The 24,242-nt window shown below is 45.1% G+C and overlaps 1 protein-coding gene across 2 annotated transcripts in view; it reads left to right on the plus strand.

Annotated features, from left to right (window-relative positions):
- Positions 1 to 24,242, plus strand: part of THBS2 (thrombospondin 2) — a 1,059,287-nt gene that overhangs the window by 614,328 nt on the left and 420,717 nt on the right. For both annotated transcript variants that reach the window (XM_073551863.1, XM_073551862.1), the window contains exon 14: positions 22,082 to 22,189. In XM_073551863.1, coding sequence (XP_073407964.1) covers positions 22,082 to 22,189 — 108 coding nt within the window. The remainder of the gene's footprint in view (positions 1 to 22,081; positions 22,190 to 24,242) is intronic.

The following is a 24,242-nucleotide window of genomic DNA, read 5'->3' on the forward strand; positions in this document are numbered from 1 at the left end:
GCCTAGCCAGTCTCCAGATCTCAACCCTATAGAAAACCTTTGGAGGGAGTTGAAAGTCTGTGTTGCCAAGCGAAAAGCCAAAAACATCACTGCTCTAGAGGAGATCTGCATGGAGGAATGGGCCAACATACCAACAACAGTGTGTGGCAACCTTGTGAAGACTTACAGAAAACGTTTGACCTCTGTCATTGCCAACAAAGGATATATCACAAAGTATTGAGATGAAATTTTGTTTCTGACCAAATACTTATTTTCCACCATAATATGCAAATAAAATGAAAAAAAAACAGACAATGTGATTTTCTGGATTTTTTTTTCTCAGTTTGTCTCCCATAGTTGAGGTCTACCTATGATGTAAATTACAGACGCCTCTCATCTTTTTAAGTGGTGGAACTTGCACTATTGCCGACTGACTAAATACTTTTTTGCCCCACTGTATATAGATGTCAGTGACAAATACAATCAGCACAGTGTGTGTGCAAATTACCGGACATGTATTTAATTAGTAAAAGAGTATTTTTCAGAAAAAAATGGCGTGGGCTCCCGTGCAATTTTTGTAACCAACAGAGGGAAAGTCGATGGTGGGGGGGCAGATGTTTATAGCCTAGGAAGGGGGTAACACCCATGGACTTTCCCAGGCTATTAATATCAGCTCACAACTGTATACTTGGTCTTTACTGGCTATTAAAATGGGGCCCCTAAAAAAATGACGTAGGGTCCCCCTATCTCTCTCTCTCTCTCTATATATATATATATATATATATATATATATATATATATATACACTCACTGGCCACTTTATTAGGTACACCTGTCCAACTGTGTGTTAAGACTTAATTTCTAATCAGCCAATCACATGGCGGCAACTCAGTGCATTTAGGCATGTAGACATGGTCAAGACAATCTCCTGCAGTTCAAACCGAGCATCAGTATGGGGAAGAAAGGTGATTTGAGTGCCTTTGAACGTGGCATGATTGTTGGTGCCAGAAGGGCTGGTCTGAGTATTTCAGAAACTGCTGATCTACTGGGATTTTCACGCACAACCATCTCTAGGGTTTACAGAGAATGGTCCGAAAAAGAAAAAAAATCCAGTGAGCGGCAGTTCTGTGGCCGGAAATGCCTTGTTGATGCCAGAGGTCAGAGGAGAATGGGCAGACTGGTTCGAGCTGATAGAAAGGCAACAGTGACTCAAATTGCCACCCGTTACAACCAAGGTAGGCAGAAGAGCATCTCTGAACGCACAGTGCATCGAACTTTGAGGCAGATGGGCTACAGCAGCAGAAGACCACACTCGGTACCACTCCTCTCAGCTAAGAACAGGAAACTGAGGCTACAATTTGCACAAGCTCATCGAAATTGGACAGTAGAAGATTGGAAAAACGTTGCCTGGTCTGATGAGTCTCGATTTCTGCTGCGACATTCGGATGGTAGGGTCAGAATTTGGCGTAAACAACATGAAAGCATGGATCCATCCTGCCTTGTATCAACGGTTCAGGCTGGTGGTGGTGGTGTCATGGTGTGGGGAATTTTTTCTGGGCACTCTTTGGGCCCCTTGGTACCAATTGAGCATCGTTGCAACGCCACAGCCTACCTGAGTATTGTTGCTGACCATGTCCATCCCTTTATGACCACAATGTACCCAACATCTGATGGCTACTTTCAGCAGGATAATGCGCCATGTCATAAAGCTCGAATCATCTCAGATTGGTTTCTTGAACATGACAATGAGTTCACTGTACTCAAATGGCCTCCTCAGTCACCAGATCTCAATCCAATAGAGCATCTTTGGGATGTGGTGGAACGGGAGATTCGCATCAGGGATGTGCAGCCGACAAATCTGTGCCAACTGTGTGATGCCATCATGTCAATATGGTCCAAAATCTCTGAGGAATGCTTCCAGCACCTTGTTGAATCTCTGCCACGAAGAATTGAGGCAGTTCTGAAGGCAAAAGGGGGTCCAACCCGTTACTAGCATGGTGTACCTAATAAAGTGGCCAGTGAGTGTATATATATATATATATAATCGTCTTATCATGTAACCAAAATCCCACAGCGCTGATTGGTCGCAGCCTGGCGGCCGCAACCAATCAGCGAAAGGCGCAGCTGTTTGTAACGGCAAGCGCCGTCGGGCGCAGCGCTCCATCGGGCGACCAACATTGCATGTAAAAAATATATAAAAATAAAAAAAGGTTATTCTCACCTTCCAACGGCCTTCATCACCTTTCCACGCGCCCGGCCTTGTGGTCCCAACAATGCTTTGCGACTTAGACCAGAGATGACGTCACTCTCATGAGAGTGCGACATTTTCAGCGGTATAAGCCGCAAAGCATTACTGGGAAAGCGAGGTCGGGCGCATGGAAAGGACATCGGAGGCCATCGGAAGGTGAGAATGACCTTTTTTATTTTTATATATTTTTTACATGCAATGTTGGTCGCGGCCTACCAATCAGCGACGTGGGCGGCTGCACTGCGCCTGTCCATGATTGGTCATGGCCTACCGGCCGCGAACAACATAGCATGTTAAAAATAATAACAAATAGATGGCCATGGGTACCATAAAAAAACCCACAAAGATCCTCACCTTCCGGTAGCCCCCAGACTATTTCCCTTCTCTCTCCACGCGCCCGGCATTGCGGTCCCAGAAATGCTTTGCGACAAACACGCTGATGACGTCTGCTCTCGTGAGAGTGACATCATCTACGGTCCTTAGTGCTAAACATTACTGATACTGCGATGCCGGCCGCATGGAGAGGAGAGCGGGGGACGCACACGCATTGCTGATTGGTCGCAGACAGAGGGCCGTGCCAGTGATTGGTCGCAGATACAGTGCCGAGTTGCTGATTGGTTGCGGACAGAGGGCCGCGACGCTCATTGGTGGTGGATACACAGCCGCGGCGCTGATTGGTCAGGACGCTGAGTGACATTACTGTGGCGTCAGAGGGCCGTGACGCTCATTGGTGGCAGCTACACGGCCGCGGCGCTGATTGGTCTCGACGCTGAGTGCCATTGCTGCTGTGTCACTCATTAAACTGCTGCATACGGCCGCATTGCTGAGTACCAAAGTACAGTCCAGCCTACAGCCGCTCAAGCCATCACTGCTGCCGCACTCATTAAACAGGCGCACACGGCCACATCGCTTCGTGCCCAGGCACAGTCCAGCCGACATCTGCTCAAGGCTTCACTGCTGCGTCACTTATTAAACAGGCGCACACGGCCGCATCGCTTACCGCCCAGGCACAGACCAGCCACTCAAGGCAGCACTGCTGCATCACTCATTAAACAGGCGCACACGGACGCATTGCTTAGTACCCAGGCACAGTCCAGCTGACAGCCGCTCAACACATCACTGCTGCGTCACTCATTAAACAGGCGCACACGGCCACATCGCTTGGTGCCCAGGCACAGTCCAGCAATCATCTGCTCAAGGCATCACTGCTGCGTCACTCATTAAGCAGGCGCACACGGCCGCATTGCTTAGTGCCCAGGAACAGTCCAGCTGCCAGCCGCTCAAGGCATCACTGCTGCATCACTCATTAAACAGGCGCACATGGCCGCATCGCTTACTGCCCAGGTACAGACCAGCCGCCAGTCGCTCAAGGCATCACTGCTGTGTCACTCATTAAACAGGCGCACACGGCTGCATCGCTTAGTGCCCAGGCACAGTCCAGCCGACATCTGCTCAAGGCATCACTGCTGCATCACTCATTAAACAGGCACACACGGCCGCATCGCTTACTGCCCAGGAACAGTCCAGCTACCAGCCGCTCAAGGCATCACTGCTGGGTCACTCATTAAACAGGCGCACATGGCTGCATCGCTTACTGCACAGGCACAGACAAGCCGACAGCAGCTCAAGACATCACTGCTGCGTCACACAGTAAACAGGCGCACACGGCCGCATCGCTTAATGCCCAGGCACAGACCAGGCAACAGCCGCTAAAGCCATCACTGTTGCGTTACTCAAGGCATCACTGCTGCGTCACTCATTAAAAGGCGCACACGGCCGCATCGCTTAGTGCCCAGGAACAGTCCAGCTGCCAGCATCTCAAGGCATCACTGCTGCGTAACTCATTAAACAGACGCACACGGCCGCATCGCTTACTGCCCAGGCACAGACCAGCCGCCAGTCGCTCAAGGCATCACTGCTTCATCACTCATTAAACAGGCGCACATGGCGGCATCGCTTAGTACCAAAGCACAATCCAGCCGACAACAGCTCAACACATCACTGCTGCATCACTCAGTAAACAGGCGCACACGGCCACATCGCTTACTGCCCAGGCACAGAGCAGCTGACAGCTGCTAAAGCCATCACTGTTGCTTCACTCAAAGCATCAGTGGTGCATCACTCATTAAACAGGCACACACGGCCGCATCGCTTACTGCCCAGGCACAGTCCAGCTGACAGCCACTCAAGCCATCACTGCTGCGGCACTCATTAAACAGGCGCACATGGCTGCATCGTTTAGTGCCCAGGCACAGTCCAGCCGACATCTGTTCAAGGCATCACTGTTGCTTCACTCAAACCATCAGTGCTGCATCACTCATTAAACAGGCGCACACGGCCGCATCGCTTAATGCCCAGGCACAGACCAGGCAACAGCCGCTAAAGCCATCACTGTTGCGTTACTCAAGGCATCACTGCTGCGTCACTCAGTAAACAGGCGCACACGGCCGCATCGCTTACTGCCCAGGCATAGAGCAGCTGACAGCCACTAAAGCCATCACTGTTGCTTCACTCAAAGCATCAGTGCTGCATCACTCATTAAACAGGCGCACACGGCCGTATCGCTTACTGCCCAGGCACAGTCCAGCTGACAGCCACTCAAGCCATCACTGCTGCGGCACTCATTAAACAGGCGCACATGGCTGCATTGCTTAGTACCCAGGCACAGTCCAGCCTACAGCCACTCAAGATATCACTGCTGCGTCACTCATTAAACAGGCGCACACGGCCGCATTGCTTACTGCCCAGGCACAGACCAGCTGACAGCCGCTAAAGCAATCACTGTTGCTTCACTCAAAGCATCAGTGGTGCATCACTCATTAAACAGGCACACACGGCCGCATCGCTTACTGCCCAGGCACAGTTCAGCCGACAGCCACTCAAGCTATCACTGCTGCGGCACTCATTAAACAGGCGCACATGGCTGCATCACTTAGTACCCAGGCACAGTCCAGCTGACAGCCACTCAAGAAATCACTGCTGCGTCACTCATTAAACAGGCGCACACGGCTGCATCGTTTAGTGCCCAGGCACAGTCCAGCCGACATCTGTTCAAGGCATCACTGCTGCGTCACTCATTAAACAGGCGCACACGGCCGCATGGCTTAGTGCCCAGGAACAGTCCAGCTGACAGCCACTGAAGACATCACTGCTGCGTCACTCATTAAGCAGTCGCACACGGCCGCATCGCTTAGTACCCAGGCACAGTCCAGCTGACAGCCGCTCAAGCCATCACTGCTGCATCACTCATTAAACATGCGCACACGGCCACATCGCTTAGTGCCCAGGTGCAGTCCAGCCGACAGCTGCTCAAGGCATCACTGCTAGCGTCACTCATTAAACAGGTGCACATGGCTGCATCGCTTACTGCCCAAGCACAGTCCATCCGCCAGCCGCTCAAGGCATCACTGCTGCATTGCTCATTACACAGGCACAGTCCAGCAGACAGCCGCATCGCTGATTGGTTGCACAGCTGTTTGGTCACTTATTTGTCGCCTCAACATGGCTACATCGCTTATTTCACAGTGAACCTTCTGTCAGTCACAGTGCGCTGAAGAAATACTTCTTTACTAAACACTATCACGATTTATGCTTACTGTCTTCCAATGGGTCGTAAGCGAAAATACGCCAATGACGATGACAAAAAAGCAGCAGCAAGGCAACGACAACATCGACACCAAGCGACACTTCAACAAACTGTCGCTAGACAAAACCAGGATGCCGAATATCACAGACAACGTCGGGAACAGGAGACAACACAACAAACTGCCGCCAGACAAAACCAGGATGCGGAATCTCATGGACAACATCGGGAACAGGAGACACCACAACAAATTGCTGCTAGACAAGCCCAGGATGCTAAATGTCATACGTAACGTTGGAAACAAGAGACACCACAACAAACTACCACCAGACAAGCCCAGGATGCACAATCTCACACACAACGTCGAGTCCAAGAGAACGAGGACTTAGTAGAATAATTGGACGCATGTATACTGTTAGTGTGAAAGATCAAGAAAGATATTGTCCTCGGCTGTTATTACTGCATGTCAAAGGAGCGACAAGTTATGACGATTTAAAAACAGTTAACGGAGTGTTGCATGATACATTTAAAGCTGCAGCAATAGCGAATTGTTTGCCTACATCTGCGTATTTGGCCCTACAAATCCGGCTCAACTTTGGACAAATTTCAATGAACATATATTCCAAGATTACTGCCTTCATAACAGAAGTGGAAATTGTCAAAATTGTGAATCTGGCACAAGATGTCCAAAATGTCTTACTATCGCATGGTAAAACATTTTCAGAATTTAATTTGCCCCAGCCTGCAATTCAAGTTACACAAGTTCCAGAGTATGACGGAGCTTCAGAATTATTGTTGGCAACAGAGAAAAGAAACTCATTAAATGCACAACAATGCATTGCATATGACACTATTGTGAGTGCTATAGAAAACAAAGCAGATCCAAGGCCAAAATGTTTCTTTATTGATGGCCCAGGAGGAAGCGGTAAAATATACCTCTATGAAGTTTTAATGCATCACGTTAGAAGTTTGGAAAAAGTGGTATTGCCATCGGCTACAACAGGTATTGCAGCAAACCTTTTACAGAGTTCGCACTATGCATTCACTCTTTGGGATACCAGTATCAGTGAATGAAATCTCTGTTTCCCAAATAAAACAAGACACATTTGCAGGAAAACTGTTAAACAATGCAAATCTTTTGATACTTGATGAGTGCACCATGGCTCCCAAATACGCTTTGACCTTAATTGACAGACTTCTGCGTGAAGTAATGACTACAAATGTTGCAGAAAAAAATGAAATTCCGTTTGGAGGTAAAGTTGTTGTCATTGGCGGAGATTTTAGACAATGCCTTCCAGTCATCCCAAATGGAACAAGAACAGATGTTATAGAGTCCAGCTTAAAAATGGCCGATCTTTGGAAACAGTTTACTAAACTCCAACTAATGAACAACATGCGATCTTCTGACCCAGACTACAGCAACTGGCTTATTAAACTTGGTAATGGTGAACCTAGTAATCAATACAACCTTGGTGAAGACATTATTGAAATACCAGAAGACATGTTGTGCACTGACTGCATCTTAAGTGATGTTTTTGGACAACATGTTGAAATTGATGTGGATGATCAAAGCAGTGTTGAGAGGGCCTCTTCCTATGCAATTCTCTGTACCAAGAACGATGATGTGGCTGTGCTAAATGACCATGTAATGGACAGAATGCCTGGACAGTATAAGTTGTACAAAAGTGATGATTCGGTGGATGTAGACAATGAAGATGAACGAGAGGATTATCCAGTTGAATTTTTAAATAGTCTTACGCCATCAGGAATGCCATCACACAGACTACAACTTAAAGTTGGAACAATCGTAATGTTGCTGCGGAATCTAATTACAAAAAATGGTCTAAGTAATGGAACTTGCCTTATTGTTACTGGACTCCATTCCCACCTAATTCAAGAAAAAGTTGTCACTGGATCAGCAAAAGGAGACGAAGTGTTCATTCCATGCATTGATTTATGTCCTTCGGACACCGGTCTTCCATTTGGGCTTCGGCGTTTCCAATCAAACCAGCATTTGCCATGACAATAAACAAGTCACAAGGTCAAACTCTACACCGTGTCGGCATATATCTACCACAGCCCGTTTTTGGCAATGGACAACTTTACGTTGCATTTTCAAGAGTTAAAATGAGATCCAATGTCTAGGTGCAGGTTCTTGATACTCCTTTACAAGGAAAGTTACTTAGACATAGTCAAAAAGTATTCACAAAAATGTAGTGTACAAAAATATTTTAGGTTGATATTGTGAACAAATCTATTATACTGTCCATGTACTTCTTTCGTCTGACAATTTGGTTACATACAGTTACATATTCATGTAATGGGTTATCTATTTTAATAATTTGTTTAAGAATTTTACTCAGTTGTATTAAGTTCTATGAGCAATATCATTTAATAATATGTATATTTTACATCGAAAAGCCTGTGTCTTCATTGCCTTATTCTTACATCTTCATACATAAACTACATACATATTCTAGAATACCTGATGCGTTAGAATCGAGCCACCATCTAGTATTTAATAACCAGCAAAGGCTATGTAGACAGCTGTGGGATGATATTAATACCCTAGAAAGAGGTCATGGATACTGGCTCCCCAGGCTAAAACATAAACTCTCAGCCGCCCCAGAAAAGTCATATCTCATAGATGCACCAATTCTGACACTTAGCCTCGCTTTTCCCACTTGCCCTGTAGAGGTGCAAGTGGGGTAATAGTTGGAGGGGTTGATATCAGCGTCAGGTGACATCCAGCCCCTAGGTTAGTAATGGAGAGATGTCAATAAGACGCCCCAATTACTAACCCCATAGTCGCATTGTAAGAAAACACAGACACCCAGAATAAAGTTCTTTATTTGAAATAATGGCACAGACTCCTTTAATATTCTTAATTAAACCATACTTACAACCTCACCTAATTCCTACGAGGCCCTCGATCTCCTGTAATAAAAGTAAAATAAAAAAACAACAATATACCATACCTGTCCATCATTCTGTCCCATACTGTAATCCATGTCTGGGGGATATACAATTTTCAACCTGGGCGGTGCCAAGATGCGACCGTCTCGGCTGAAAACCAATGGTGAATGAGATGCTGCGAACGCAGCCTGTTGTGAGCTCATCTGTTCATTCATCTTTTGTGTCCGAGGATCTCCCTCTTCTGGTGAAGGAAGGTAGTGAGGCTGATTTAGATGAAAGAAACCAAAAACCTGATTAGGTAGATGGTGACTGGGTAACGGGAACTTCAGACTGGATATAAGGAAGCCGACGCCCTTCTGAGTCGCTGGTGATTTCTCTGCTGGATTCTTGGAGACCAGTCTGATTCCTGCTTCCCAAAGATAAGTTTTTGCTCTGCTATTGAACTTAGTAGTTTTGTTTTGTTTACTTTGTTTTTTGGAGTTCAGCCATCCCCGGCCGGGGGTGTGCTGGATTCTTTTTCCTTGATCAGTGTTCTCTTTTGCTCTGCTTCCAGAATATTCTGAGTGCTGATATAGGGTTTGAAGTCTAGTGACTTCAGGGTTCTTTTTGCTTAGGCCTCTTTCACACTTCAGTTTTTTTGCATCAGTTCAAATCCGCCAAAAAGTCATACAAGCGGATCCGTTGTTAACTGATGTGAACGGATGGCACAGGATCCGTTTTTAGACGGATCCTGAAAATGCGGAAGTTTAAAGGAAATGCTGGCCGGGAAGGGGGGGGGGAAGAGAGAGAGAGAGAGAGAATTTTTGTTTTGTCCGGCACCCAGAAAGAATTTCGGGTTAAATTAGTGTCTGGAGGATCCGCCAGAGAAAAAAACGTTACAAGGTCCGTTTTGAAATCTTTGAGGATGGTGACGGACAGCAACTTTTGGCGGATCCTCAAAAAAAAGGATGCAACGGACAGCAATCCATCACAATCCGCCATTAATGCAAGTCAATGGGGAAAAAACGGATCCTCAAAAAAAATTTGAGGATCCGTTTTTTTCAAAACCTGGCGGATTGTGACTGATTGTAAAAAACGGAAGTGTGAAAGAAGCCTTATCAGTTGTGTTGGTAATATTTTTTAGCAGGGTTTTCTCGGATTGCAGACAGCAGCTTTTCTGTCCTGTCCTTTTTAGTTAGCTTGGGCCCCATTGTTTGCTCAACCTATCTTTCTATTTGTGTTAGCATTTTCATCTTGCTTCACCGTCATTATATGTTGGGGGCTGCCTATTGCTTTGGGGTCTGCTCTGGGGCAGTCAGTTTTTCCCTTTTTCTCTCTTTTGGCTTATGTAGATCTCCGGCTGTGACGAGGTGTCTAGGATCACCGTAGGAACACTCCACGGCTACTGTTAGTTGTGTGATAGGATTAGGGGTCTGCAATCCGCTAGTTTCCAATCTCTCTGATTTTCTGGGCTGAGCTTGTGTTTTGTTTTTTCCTCCTCGGTGAGGAATCACCAGCCATACCGCAGATTCTAGGGTACTCAAAAGCAGGAAGGAATTGTTTAAAAAAAAAAAAGAAAAAGGTGTCAGAATTTTTTTTTTTGTGTATATTTTTTCCTCTTTTTCTCTGAGGCCATAGGAGGAATATTTTTTTTTTCTGATGGAGTTTAAGCAATTGTCTGATCGTGTGGAGCAGCTTGCTGCTGAAGTGCGAGGAATTTCCGCCTATCTTGCTCATTCACATGCTGCTGAACCAAAAATCCCCACTCCTGATGTGTTTTTTGGGGATCGGTCTAAATTTTTGAATTTTAAGAATAATTGTAAATTATTTCTTGCCTTGAAGCCTAACTCATCGGGGAGCTCTGTGCAACAGGTTAAAATTGTCATCTCCTTGCTGCGCGGCGATCTCCAGGATTGGGCGTTTTCTTTAGTACCAGATGATCCTATTCTAACTAATGTGGACGCATTTTTTCAGGCCTTGGGGTTGTTGTATGATGAACCTAATGTGATTGATCAAGCTGAAAAGACCCTGTTGGCATTGAGCCAGGGTCAAGATTCTGTAGAACTGTACTGTCAAAAATTCCAAAAGTGGGCGGTCCTCACCACTTGGAATGATGGTGCCTTGGCAGCTCTCTTTCGGAAGGGTTTGTCAGAAACCGTAAAAGATACTGTGGTGGGATTTCCTGTTCCCTCTGGTCTTGATGATTCTATGTCATTAGCCATTCAAGTTGATTGGCGTTTACGTGAACGTAAAATTATATGGGAAATGCTGCCACCTGTTGAACAAATGTCTGAACCTATGCAATGTGATAGAGTTTTCTCTAGGGCGCAACGTCAGGAGTTCAGAAGGCGTAATAAGCTGTGTTTTTTCTGTGGAGATGCCTCTCATATTATTTCTGTCTGCCCTAAATGAGAGAAACGTTTTGCACACACATTTGCTGTAGGTGGTGTATAACCTAAGTTTCTTCTGGCAATTACTCTGATCTGCTCCCTGTCCACATTTTCTGCTAAAGCCTTTGTGGATTCAGGAGCAGCCTTGAACCTAATGGATTTAGATTTTGCTAAACGTTGTGGTTTCCCTATGACACCCCTGCGGACGCCTATTCCTTTGAGGGGTATTGATGCTACTCCTATAATCCAGTTTTGGATTGGAAATCTCTGTCTGTGGTGAGTTGGGGTTGTCTGTGTGCTCTTAGTGACACTCCTGTTTTCTCCACCTCTCCCCAGTCGCATGAGGTTCCTGACTATTTGGCTGATTTTTATGATGTGTTTAGTGAGAGTAAGTCTGCGTCTTTGCCTCCTCATAGGAGTTATGACTGTGCAATTGAGCTGAGTCTGGTGTGTAAGTTTCCCAAGGGTCGACTTTTTAATTTATCTGTACCTGAACATGAGGCTATGCGTTCTTATATTAAGGAGTCGTTGGAGAAGGGTCATATTAGACCATCCTCTTCACCCTTGGGTGCTGGGTTTTTTTTTTGTGGCCAAGAAGGATGGTTCATTAAGGCCCTGTATTGACTATCGCTCCCTTAACAAAATTACTGTTAAATATCAGTATCCGTTACCCCTGATTTCTGACCTATTTTCTAGAGTTGAAGGTGCTTGCTGGTTTACCAAGCTTGACCTCAGGGGGGCATATAATCTTATTCGCATTAAGCATGGGGATGAATGGAAGACAGCGTTTAATACTCCGGAGGGACATTTTGAGTACCTGGTGATGCCTTTTGGGCTCACTAACGCCCCTTCTGTCTTCCAGTGCTTCATGAACGATATTTTCCGGGACTTTGTGGATAAGTTTCTGATCATCTATTTGGATGATATTTTGATCTTTTCCAGGGATTGGGACTCTGATAGTTCGGACTGTGTTCCGGATTTTGAGGGAAAACTCCCTGTATGTTAAGGGATTGAAATGTCTTTTTGGTGTACAGAGGATTTCATTTTTGGGATTTATTTTGTCTCCGTCAACTATTGAAATGGACCCGGCCAAGGTAGAGGCCATTTATGATTGGGTGCAGCCCACTTCTTTGAAGGCTCTCCAGAAGTTTTTGGGTTTTGCTAATTTTTATCGTAAGTTTATAGCCAATTTTTCTTTTATTGCCAAACCATTGACTGATTTGACTAAGAAGGGCGCTGTTTTGCTGAATTGTTCTCCAGAGGCTGTTTCTTCTTTTCAGGAGCTGAAGCAGAGGTTCACTTGTTCTCCGGTTTTGCGACAACCCGATGTCTCACTTCCATTTCAGGTGGAGGTGGATGCTTCAGAGACTGGTGCAGGAGCTGTTTTGTCCCAAAAAGATCCTGTAAAATCTAAAATGAACCCCTTTGCCTTCTTTTCCCAAAAGTTCTCTCCTTCGGAACGCAACTATGATGTTGGGAATCGAGAACTGTTGGCCATGAAGTGGGCATTTGAGGAGTGGAGACATTGGTTGGAGGGAGCTAGACATCAAGTTGTGGTCCTCACTGGCCACAAGAATTTGATCTACCTTGAGTCGGCTAAACGCTTGAATCCGAGACAGGCCAGGTGGGCCTTGTTTTTCACACGTTTTGATTTTGTGGTCTCCTTTCTCCCGGGCACTAAGAACGTTAAGGCTGATGCCCTCTCTAGGAGTTTTTTGGCCGATTCTCCTATTGTGACCAAGCCTGCTACCATCTTAGGTGAGGGGGTGGTTCTTTCTGCCATCTCGCCTGATTTGAGACGTGCCCTGGAGAAGTTTCAGGAGGATAAGCCTGAGCGTTGTCCCAGTGGTTGGTTATATGTTCCTGACCAGTGGAGGAGGAAAGTGATGTCTGAGGTTCATTGCTCCGCGTTGGCTGGTCATCCAGGTATTTTTGGTACTAGAGATTTGGTGAGTCGGTCTTTTTGGTGGCCTGCCTTGTCTCGTGATGTCAGAAATTTTGTGCAGTCCTGTGGGACTTGCTCCCGATCTAAGCCTTGTTCTCGTTCTAGTGGGTTGTTGATGCCTTTGCCGGTACCCAGGAGGCCATGGACCCATATTTCAATGGATTTTATTTCTGATCTGCCTGTCTCTCAGAGATTGACTGTTATCTGGGTGATTTGTGATAGATTCTCTAAGATGGTCCATCTTGTACCACTCCCTAAGTTGCCATCTTCCTCAGAGTTGGTGCCCTTGTTTTTGCAACAGGTGGTTCGCTTGCACGGGATTCCTGAGAACATTGTATCGGACAGAGGAGTTCAGTTTGTCTCTAGATTCTGGAGGACCTTTTGTTCCAAGTTGGGAATTCAGTTGTCCTTCTCCTCTGCATTTCACCCTCAGACCAATGGGCAGACGGAGAGAACAAACCAGACTTTGGAGACTTATTTGAGATGTTTTCTATCTGCTGATCAGGATGATTGGGTCTCATTTTTACCCTTGGCCGAATTTGCTTTAAATAATAGAGCTAGTTCTGCCACTTTGATGTCACCCTTTTTCTGTAACCTTGGGTTTCATCCTCGATTTTCTTCAGGGCAGGTGGAGTCCTCTGCCTGTCCAGGGGTTGACACTGTGGTGGAAAGAATGTAGCAGATTTGGGACCAAGTGGTGGATAAGTTGTCTCTTTCCCAGGAAAAGGCCCTGCGGTTTTCTAACCGGCATAGGACCATTGGTCCCCGGTTTAAGGTGGGTGATATGGTCTGGTTGTCATCAAAGAATATCTCTATGAAAGTGGCTTCTCCAAAGTTTAAACCTAGATTTATTGGACCTTACAAGATTTTGGAGATTATTAATCCGGTCTCTTCGGTTGGCTCTTCCTGTCACATTTAAGATTCATAATGTGTTTCATAAGTCCTTGTTGAAGAGGTTTGTTGAACCAGTGGTTCCTATGGCGGCACCTCCTGACCCTGTGTTGGTTGAAGGTAACATGGAATATGAGGTAGAGAAGATACTGGATTCCAGTCTGGCTAGACGGAGACTCCAGTATTTGGTTAAGTGGAAGGGTTATGGTCAGGAGGATAATTCCTGGGTCTCTGCCTCGGATTTTCATGCCAAAAGATTGGTGCTTTTAATCGAGCTCATCCTGATCGGCCTGGTGGCTTGCATGAGGGTTCGGTGACCCCTCCTCAAGGGGGAGGTACTGTTGTGAGCTCATCTGTTCATTCATCTTTTGTGTCCGAGGATCTCCCTCTTCTGGTGAAGGAAGGTAGTGAGGCTGATTTAGATGAAAGAAACCAAACATCTGATTAGGTAGATGTTGACTGGGTAACCGGAACTTCAGACTGGATATAAGGCAGCTGATGCCCTTCTGAGTCGCTGGTGATTTCTCTGCTGGATTCTTGGAGACCAGTCTGATTCCTGCTTCCCAAAAATAAGTTTTTGCTCTGCTATTGAACTTATTAGTTTTGTTTTGTTTACTTTGTTTTTTGGAGTTCAGCCATCCACGGCCAGGGGTGTGCTGGATTCTTTTTCCTTGATCAGTGTTCTCTTTTGCTCTGCTTCCAGAATATTCTGAGTGCTGATATAGGGTTTGAAGTCTAGTGACTTCAGGGTCCTTTTTGCTTATCAGTTGTGTTGGTAATATTTTTTAGCAGGGTTTTCTCAGATTGCAGACAGCAGCTTTTCTGTCCTGTCCTTTTTAGTTAGCTTGGGCCCCATTGTTTGCTCAACCTATCTTTCTATCTGTGTCAGTGTTTTCATCTTGCTTCACCGTCATTATATGTTGGGGCTGCCTATTGCTTTGGGGTCTGCTCTGGGGCAGTCAGTTTTTCCCTTTTCTCTCTTTTGGCTTATGTAGATCTCCGGCTGTGACGAAGTGTCTAGGATCACCGTAGGAACACTCCACGGCTACTGTTAGTTGTGTGATAGGATTAGGGGTCTGCAATCCGCTAGTTTCCAATCTCTCTGATTTTCTGGGCTGAGCTTGTGTTTTGTTTTTTCCTCCTCGGTGACTCAATCATAACAGCAGCCTCAGTAACTAGCGGTGATGTCACTGAGGCTTACCCCCTTCCCAGGCAATAAACATCTGCCCCCAGTCGCTGGCTTTCCCTCTGCTAGTTACGAAAATTGCTCTGAAGCCCACACCATATTTCCCACCAAAAATAATCTTTTATTAATTAAATACATGTACAGTAAGCTGCACACACACTGTACTAATTGTATTTGTCACTGACATCTATATATCTACCTATTATACTTGTATGTTTTGTATATAATCCATCTCTTTTATCCTGTCGGCTCCTGCTGTGATTTTACACTACTGCGGCTGCTGAATTACCGTCTTTTCTTCTATCTATGTAATGTAAATACATATACCATATATACTCGAGTATAAGCCGACATGAGTATAAGCCGAGGCACCTAATTTTACCACAAAAAACTGGGAAAACTTATTGACTCGAGTATAACCTTAGGTTGGGAAATTATTATTTTTATTTATATAGCGCCATTAGTTTCCAAGGTGCTGTACATGAGAAGGGGGGTTACATACAAAGTTATCGATATCGTTAACAGTAAACAAATTTACAATGACAGACTGGTACAGAGGGGAGGGGACCCTGTCCTTGCGGACTTACATTCTACGGGATAGTGGGGAAGAGACAGAAGGTCGAGGGTGCAGCGGCTCTGGTGGTGATGAGGCGCCAGCTCAGGCGGTGGTGAGGCGGCAGAATGGTCATTGCAGGCTGTAAGCTTTCCTGAAAAGATGGGTTTTCAGGTTCCGTTTGAAGGATCCGAGGGTGGTGGATAATCGAACATGTTGAGGCATGGCATTCCAGAGGATAGGGGATATTCGGGAGAAATCTTGGAGGCGGTTGTGTGAGGAATGAATAAGTGTGGAGGAGAGTAGGAGGTCTTGGGAGGATTGAAGATTACGTGAGGGAAGATATTTGGAGATTAGTTCAGAGATATAGGGAGGGGAAAGGTTGTGGATAGCTTTGTAGGTCAGTGTTAGTAGTTTGAACTGGATTCGTTGGGGAATTGGGAGCCAATGGAGGGATTTGCAGAGGGGGGAGACAGGGGAGTAGCGAGGAGAGAGGTTGATTTGTCGGGCAGCAGAATTGAGGACAGACTGGAGTGGTGCAAGAGAGTTAGCAGGGAGGCCACAGAGGAGAATGTTGCAGTAGTCAAGGCGGGAGATGATGAGGGCATGTACAGGAGTTTTAGTAGATTGAGGACTGAGGAAGGGACGGATTCTGGAAATATTTTTGAGTTAGAGGCTACAGGAGGTGGCAAGAGATTGGACGTGTGGTTTGAAGGACAGGGCAGAGTCGAGAGTTACTCCGAGGCAGCGGATTTCATGTGCAAGAGAGAATATATAATAAAACTAGGAAACAGAAAAGCGCAATAGGGTCTTATCTGGTGGACAATTGAATAGATATAGTAAAGGTCTACTCACCCTTTCCAGGAAAGGTATAAGCATATAAACCCGCTGTCAGCCTGCTGCACGCCCGAAGGTCCACTGCGTGACCTCCAATACGAATCCTTAAGGATAAAATGTTATTCTCGGGCTTACTGTGCGCTGCTTGACCAGGATAAAATCACCACAATGTGAGAAATTTAACCATTTAATTCCCAACGCGTTTCAAAGTGTGAACCACTTCTTCCTCAGGGGATGACATGAAGCTTCATGTCATCCCCTGAGGAAGAAGTGGTTCACACTTTGAAACGCGTTGGGAATTAAATGGTTAAATTTCTCACATTGTGGTGATTTTATCCTGGTCAAGCAGCGCACAATAAGCCCGAGAATAACATTTTATCCTTAAGGATGTGCAAGAGAGAGTGTGATGCCGTTTACCATAATAGATCAGGTAGGGAAGACACGTGAGATAGAGGAAAGATAATGAGTTCAGTTTTGTCTACATTGAGTTTTAGGAAGCGAGAGGTGAAAAAGGAGGATATGGCTGATAGACACTCCAGGATTCTGAACAGGAGAAAGGTGACATCTGGCCAGAGAGGTAGATCTGAGTGTCATCTGCATACAGGTGGTACTGGAAGCCATGGGACTTTGAGTTGTCCTAGGCCAAGATTGTAGATGGAAAAAAGTAGGGGCCCCAGGACAGAGCCTTGGGGGACTTCAACAAAGAGGGGGCAGGATGAGGAGGTAGTGTGGGAGTGGGAAACGCTGAATGTGCGGTCAGAAAGGTATGAGGAAATCCAGGACAGGGCAAGGTCTTTGATGCCAAGAGAAGAAAGAATCTGTAGCAGTAGGCAGTGGTCAACTGTGTCAAAGGCAGAGGACAGGTCAAGAAGGAGGATGGAGAACTGTCTGTTAGCTTTGGCTGTGAGTAAGTCATTAGTAATTTTGGTCAGGGCAGTTTCAGTGGAGTGGTGGGGGCGGAAGCCAGATTGCAGGATGTCAAGGAGGGAGTTAGATGAGAGGTGGGAAGAAAGTTGAGCATGAACATGCTGTTCAAGGAGTTTGGAAGAAAACGGGAGCAGTGATATGGGGCGATAGCTGGGCATAGCAGTTGGGTCAAGGTTTGATTTTTTGAGGATGGGTGTTATGGTGACATGTTTGAAGGCAGAGGGGAAGGTAACATAAATTAGGGATAGGTTGAAGAGATGGGTTAGGGCTGGAATGATCATGTTAGTGAGGTTGGGGAGCAGGTGGGATGGGATGGGGTCAAGTGCACAGGTGATGAGGCGTGATTTGGAAAGTAGATTAGTAAGCTCTCCAGTGATGTTGGAGAGGGAGGTTATTAGGGAAGGGCAGAGGTCTGGTATGTAGAGCGGTTGGGGTGGTGGAACTGTAAAGGTTTGCCTTGTTTGATCAATCTTGCTTTTGAAGTAGATGGCAAAGTCCTCAGCAGAGATGAGGGGAGTTGGAGGTGGCAGTAGTGGACGGAGGAGAGAGTTGAATGTGCTGAACAGTTGTTTTGGGTTGTGGGATAATGAAGAAACAAGTTTGCAGCAGCTACTGGTAAATTTCAAAAATAAAAATAGATACCCATATAATGCTGCATAAAGTTGATGAGGGCCCCCATAAGATGCTCCATGCAAAAATATGCCCCATATAATGCTCCATAAAGTTGATGATGGCCCCCATAAGATGCTCATATAATGCTCAAATGCAGTTTTTGCTGATCATATAACCTATATTGCTGCTGCTGCTGCTGCTGCAATAAAAAAAAATAACATACTCACCTCTCGTCGCTGACCGCTGCTCCTCAGAGTCGCCGTATCTACAGTGACTGTTCAGGCAAAGGGCAACACACACTAATTACATCAATGCACCCTCTGACCTGAACGTCACAGCCACAGGATGCGGAAGACACACCACGGCGGTGAAACGGGGAGAGGTGAACATCACAAGTACCAGAGGCCGGAGCAAGCGGCGGCACAGGCATCTGGCCCCCATGGCGTGCCGATGTTCCCGCCTGCTCATGACCCCGGCACTTGTCCCGGTGCCGACCGCCGGCCCTGTCAGCAGTCACCGGAACACACAGAGGCTGCAGGGGAGTGTACAGACGATCCAGAGACAACATGGACCTCCGCACTGCATCGGAGTAAGTGGGACCGTGACTCGTGTATAAGCCGAGGGGGGTCTTTTTCAGCAAAAAAAGTGCTGAAAAACTCGGCTTATACATGCATATATGCGGTATATGTATGTGTGTATACATATATATATATATTCTATGTGTACTGTATATATCTATTCTATTGTAACCTGTCAGTATGATTTTACTGTAGCCGCATAGGAATTGCTGGCTTTTCAAATGAGATCAGTGTGTAAAAATCGAACAGCACTGGCATGGACCAAGTGCTATGTGATTTTTTTTTCATGCACCCAATGACTTCTATTGTGAGATGCAATCTGATTTCCGATTACAATCACAGCATGCTGTGATTTTTTTCCAGTCCGATCATGATCCGATCCAAGCTGGAAAAAAAACGCAGACGAAGACTCAATCATAGAATAACATTTGTCCGAATTAAGTCTGATTTTTTTATCTGATTGCATTCATCTGATTTCATCGCAAGTGGGAAGGAGCCCTTAGGGCAGAGACACACTGCCGTATTTTTCACACTGGCTGTCTGCTCTCCTGACCTGGGTTTGACAGCTGCATAGTAATCCATCATGCTGTCATGCTCAGATCAGGAGAGGTGCCGGCCAGTCTGTTCAGTGCGATGCGATTATCTCCTCTCCTCCAGGCCCTGGGTACCATCCGCACATTTTCCACTTACTTTGCGCATGGTGGACATAGCCACATGCGGAAAATAAGTGGAACAATGCATTCCAATGTGTGCGGAATTCCCGCGATTCCGCAAAAAGAATGAGCATGCTGCGTATTTTTCCACGATGTGATTCCGCCGCGGAAAAATACGCAGCATTAGCACAGCATGTGCGGAATGCCATTGAATTCAATAGGTTGCTTATTTTATGCGTTTTTGCAGCATTTACGCAGCGTTTTCGCGGCGAAAAAACGTGGCAATAACACATAAAATCCACGGGAATTCTGGACGTGTGCACATAGCCTAACAGTTCCGATGTCCATATCCCGCACGGACAGGGCTGAGCAGCCACAGAGGAAATAATCAAAGAAGCAGGTGAGGTCCAGCAGGATCCAAAGGAAGGCTTGTTAATAAAATATAACTTTTATTTTATACTATAAAAGTAGGAACAATAAAAAATAGTCCACTGCTAGATTAGCACTAGCAGCATATACACACATAGAAGTGTATATCCAACGCGTTTCGACTCTAGGTCTTAATCATGGTATAGCCATGTGAAAAATGTTCACACTTAAATAGTATCCTCACGATCCCACTCAGGTGTTCCAATCATGACAAATACTGAAAGTTCAAGAATGCTCTAAATAGCTGCATATGAGTAAAGAAATTAGAAAAACTGTCATAAAATACAAAAAAGATCCAATTAAAAACATGAAACACATCTGAAAAACCTCAGAATAATTATGATTCATATAAGGGGAAATTGTATGTGAATTATATATATATCAATATACTAATATTGTAGGATTAGATCTTGTCTCTGGTTTAGCCCATTTGGTGTTCTGATTTCCAAAGTGAAAATCCAGAAAGACTCTCTGTTAAGAAGTTTTCGTTTATGGTCACTGCCTCTATGAGGGCGATATACTTTTCATTACCACAAAATTTTAATCCACTTACATCCCCTTTATGGATGCTGGCAAAATGTTCTGAGACCGCTGAAGAAGAAAACGCTTCAGGATTAGCGGCATCTGAAATATTTCATCTAATCCTAGTTTTTAACGCTCAAGTAGTACAACCAATATATTGCAATTTGCAAAAAACACATTCTATGAGATAGATAACATAAGTATCATTGCAATTAATAAAGTCATGAATATGATATGTTATAGAATTGTGTACAGATTGAAATTTATCAGTTTTAACATAATGGCAAGCAATGCATTGTTTTGCCCCACATCCAAAAAAAACCTTGTATGCCCAACCAGGTTTATTTTACCTTGTATGTGGACTATATTTTATTGTTCCTACTTTTATAGTATAAAAAAAGTTATATTTTATTAACAAGACTTCCTTTGGATCCTGCTGGACCTCACCTGCTTCTTTCATAAGTTTAAATGTGGCACAAAAGATTATCCAGACCTACATGTTGTTAAAAAACAATCAGGTAACATACCATATATACTCGTGTATAAGCCAAGACTTTCAGCCCATTTTTTTAGGCTGAAAGTCCCCCTCTTGGCTTATACGCGAGTCATATACCAGGGGGGGTGGGCGGTGGTGTCAGAGGCCATACTCACCTCTACTGGCACTTCTCTGCAGCCCCTGCTTCTCCCTCTGCCGTCTGCTTCCTGCATTCAGCGGTCACGTGGTACCGCTCATTAAATTCATGAATATGCGCAAATTTATGAGTTTAATGAGCGGTACCACGTGACCAGCTGAATACAGGAAGCAGATGACAGAGGGAGAAGCAGGGGCTGCTGCTGCAGAGACGACCTTGCGCTTGGAGGGGTGAGTAAGATGGGAGCAGAGTGATATTCACCTGTCCCCGTTCCAAGCCGTGCACCGCTGTGTTTCTGGGTCCTCCTGCTGTGACGGCAGAGGGCGCGATGACGTAGTCAGTGCACGTCATCTGCTGTCAATGCAGAGATCCGGGAGACACAGCGGTACACGGCTTGGAACAGGGACAGGTGAATATCGCCACTGCCAGGGGCTCAGGACACCGGCACCTGGCCCCCAGCGATGGAGAGGTGAGTATGTCATTTTTTTTATTGCAGCAGCAAATAAGGGGTATTTATGGAGCATCTTATGGGGCAGCATTAACCCTTGTGGAGCAGCATATGGGGGTGTTTATGGAGCAGCATTAACCCTTGTGAAGCAGCCTATGGGGGGTATTTATGGAGCATCTTCTTGGGCCAGCATTAACCCTTGTGCAGCAGCATATGGGGGGGTTTTATCTATGGAGCATCTTCTTGGACCACCATTTAACCCTAGGCTTATACGCAAGTCAATAAGTTTTCCCAGTTTTTTGTGGCAAAATTAGGGGGGGTCGGCTTATACACGAGTATATACAGTATGCAACCCTCTGGTATATGTTGTATATAGAAATATAATTAGAAAGTTATAAGGTTAGTTACCCATTGTGTAGCAGCTTCTGCCAAGGCTGCGGCCACGTACCCTTACACGCATTTCACATGGATGTCGCTTCTTCGGGGGGGGGGTGCCTCTGAAGAGACAATTTGCATATTTAATTTCCCAGAGGAGCATGCAAGGTGGTTAAGTCTCCTCATACTGGCATGCCAGACCTGGCATGTTACTCTCTACAAGTACATACCTTACCCCTTAGATACATTGTTTTGCTAATTTGGCATACACAATAATTTCCCAATTCTTTTTAAAGATACAGATCATGTCAAAAAGTGGAGTAAATTTAAGAAATGTGGGCCTTATTATCTAAACTTATGCTTGTTTTCCATGTTTAACTTTATTTGTTACTTTCAAGGATAATTGTCCATTGCTGCCTAACTCAGGACAAGAAGACTTTGACAAGGATGGCATTGGGGATGCATGCGACAAAGATGATGATAATGATTCAGTAGATGATGAAAAGGTATGTGTGCATAACTGAGGGAAAATGTATTTAAAATTAATAAAAATTAATACTCCTTTTAATATATAACTTTATTTTATAAGAACCACTCAAAAGATGTCATGCATGGTAATCTCTTCTTACAGATCTGTAAGGAGATGGATTGTTGCTGGTGCATTCCTTTCTCTGAAGACACCAATAGTGTTATTGCAATGTAATGTGAATTGTGTACTGCGTCTTTTGTAAATACTATGTGATGTAATGTGAGTTGTCAAGTATAATTTAATAAGTGTAAATATTGTGACATGTGAGTTATGATGTTACTAATGTAGATAGTTGACTATAGGGTAAGTTAAGAGTTTACAGTTGGGAATAGTCTACAGTGAAAGGGTCTAGTGTACGTGCACACATTGCAGGTTTGCTTTTGTAAAAATCTGCGCAGATTCTTCCTCCCTTGGCAGAAAAAGCAAACAAAAATCTTGCCTTTTTTATTATTTAACAAAAAGAAAACAAATTGTGATGTAATTTCCTTGTCCAACCTCTTCTTTTACATACTCCATTGAAGACCATGATATCATTATATACCATGTTCAAATATAATGACCAAACACAAGTGAATATCTAATATATAAAGTTCAATGTGTGTGTGTGTGTGTGTGTGTGTGTGTGTGTGTGTGTGTGTATGTCCGGGATTGGCATCTGCACCATCACAGCTACAGTCACAAAATTTGGCAAAGTCACACGTCTGGACCCCGAGAGCGTCATAGGCTATGTTGTGAGGCGAAATTTCAACCCCGCGCGTTCCAATTCACCAAACAATTTTGCCCCTATCTACATAATGGGGAAAAAGTGTTTTTGTGTATATCAAGCCCCGCCCCTCATTATGATGTCATACTGGTTGCCATGGCGACGCTAATGTCATAATAGGTTGCAATGGCGAAGATGCTGTCACAATGGTTGCCATGGTGACGATGATGTCTTAATAGGTTGCAATGGTGACGGTTATGTCATAACGGTTGCCATGGTGATGATGTCATAATGGGTATATGGGCACGGGACTATGGGATGGAGGATGTGTGATGGGTATATGGGCACTGGACTATGGGATGGAGGATATGTATGACGGGTATATGGGCACGGGACTATGGGATGGAGGATATGTATGATGGGTATATGGGCATGGGACTATGAGGTGAAGGATGTGTGATGGGTATATGGACACTCGACTATGGGATGGCGAATATGTATGATGGTATATGGGCATGGGACTATGGGATGGAGAATATGTATGATGGGTATATGGGCATGGGGCAATGGGATGGAGGATGTGTGATGGGTATATGGGCACTCGACTATGGGATGGAGGATATGTATGATTGGTATATGGGCACGGGCCTATGGGATGGTGGATATGTATGATGGGTATATGGGCATGGGACTATGGGATGGAGGATATGTATGATGGGTATATGGGCATGGGACTATGAGATGAAGGATGTGTGATGGGTATATGGGCACTCGACTATGGGATGGAGAATATGTATGATGGGTATATAGGCATGGGACTATGGGATGGAGAATATGTATGATGGGTACATGGGCACGAGACTATGGGATGGAGTATAATTATAATTTGTTATAACTAACCACAGTTAGTTACTGTGCCCGGGCAGCGCCAAGCTTTTAAGCTAGTATATTGTATTATATATATATATATATATATATATATATATACACTAGCTGAAGAGCCCGGCGCTGCCCGGGCATAGTAACTAACTGTGGTTAGTTATAGCAAATTATAATTATCCTCCATCCCATAGTCTCGTGCCCATATACCCATCATACATATCCACGATCCCATAGGCCAGTGTCCATATACCCATCATACATATCCTCCATCCCATAGTCGAGTGCCCATATACCCATCAGACATCCTCCATCCCATAGTCCCATGCCCATATACCCATCATACATATTCGCCATCCCATAGTCGAGTGCCCATATACCCATAACACATCCTTCATCTCATAGTCCCATGCCCATATACCCATCATACATATCCTCCATCCCATAG

This window comes from Dendrobates tinctorius, unplaced genomic scaffold (assembly GCF_039654945.1).
Source record: "Dendrobates tinctorius isolate UK_male_01 unplaced genomic scaffold, ASM3965494v1 ptg000181l, whole genome shotgun sequence".
NCBI classification, from domain to species: Eukaryota; Metazoa; Chordata; class Amphibia; order Anura; family Dendrobatidae; genus Dendrobates; species Dendrobates tinctorius.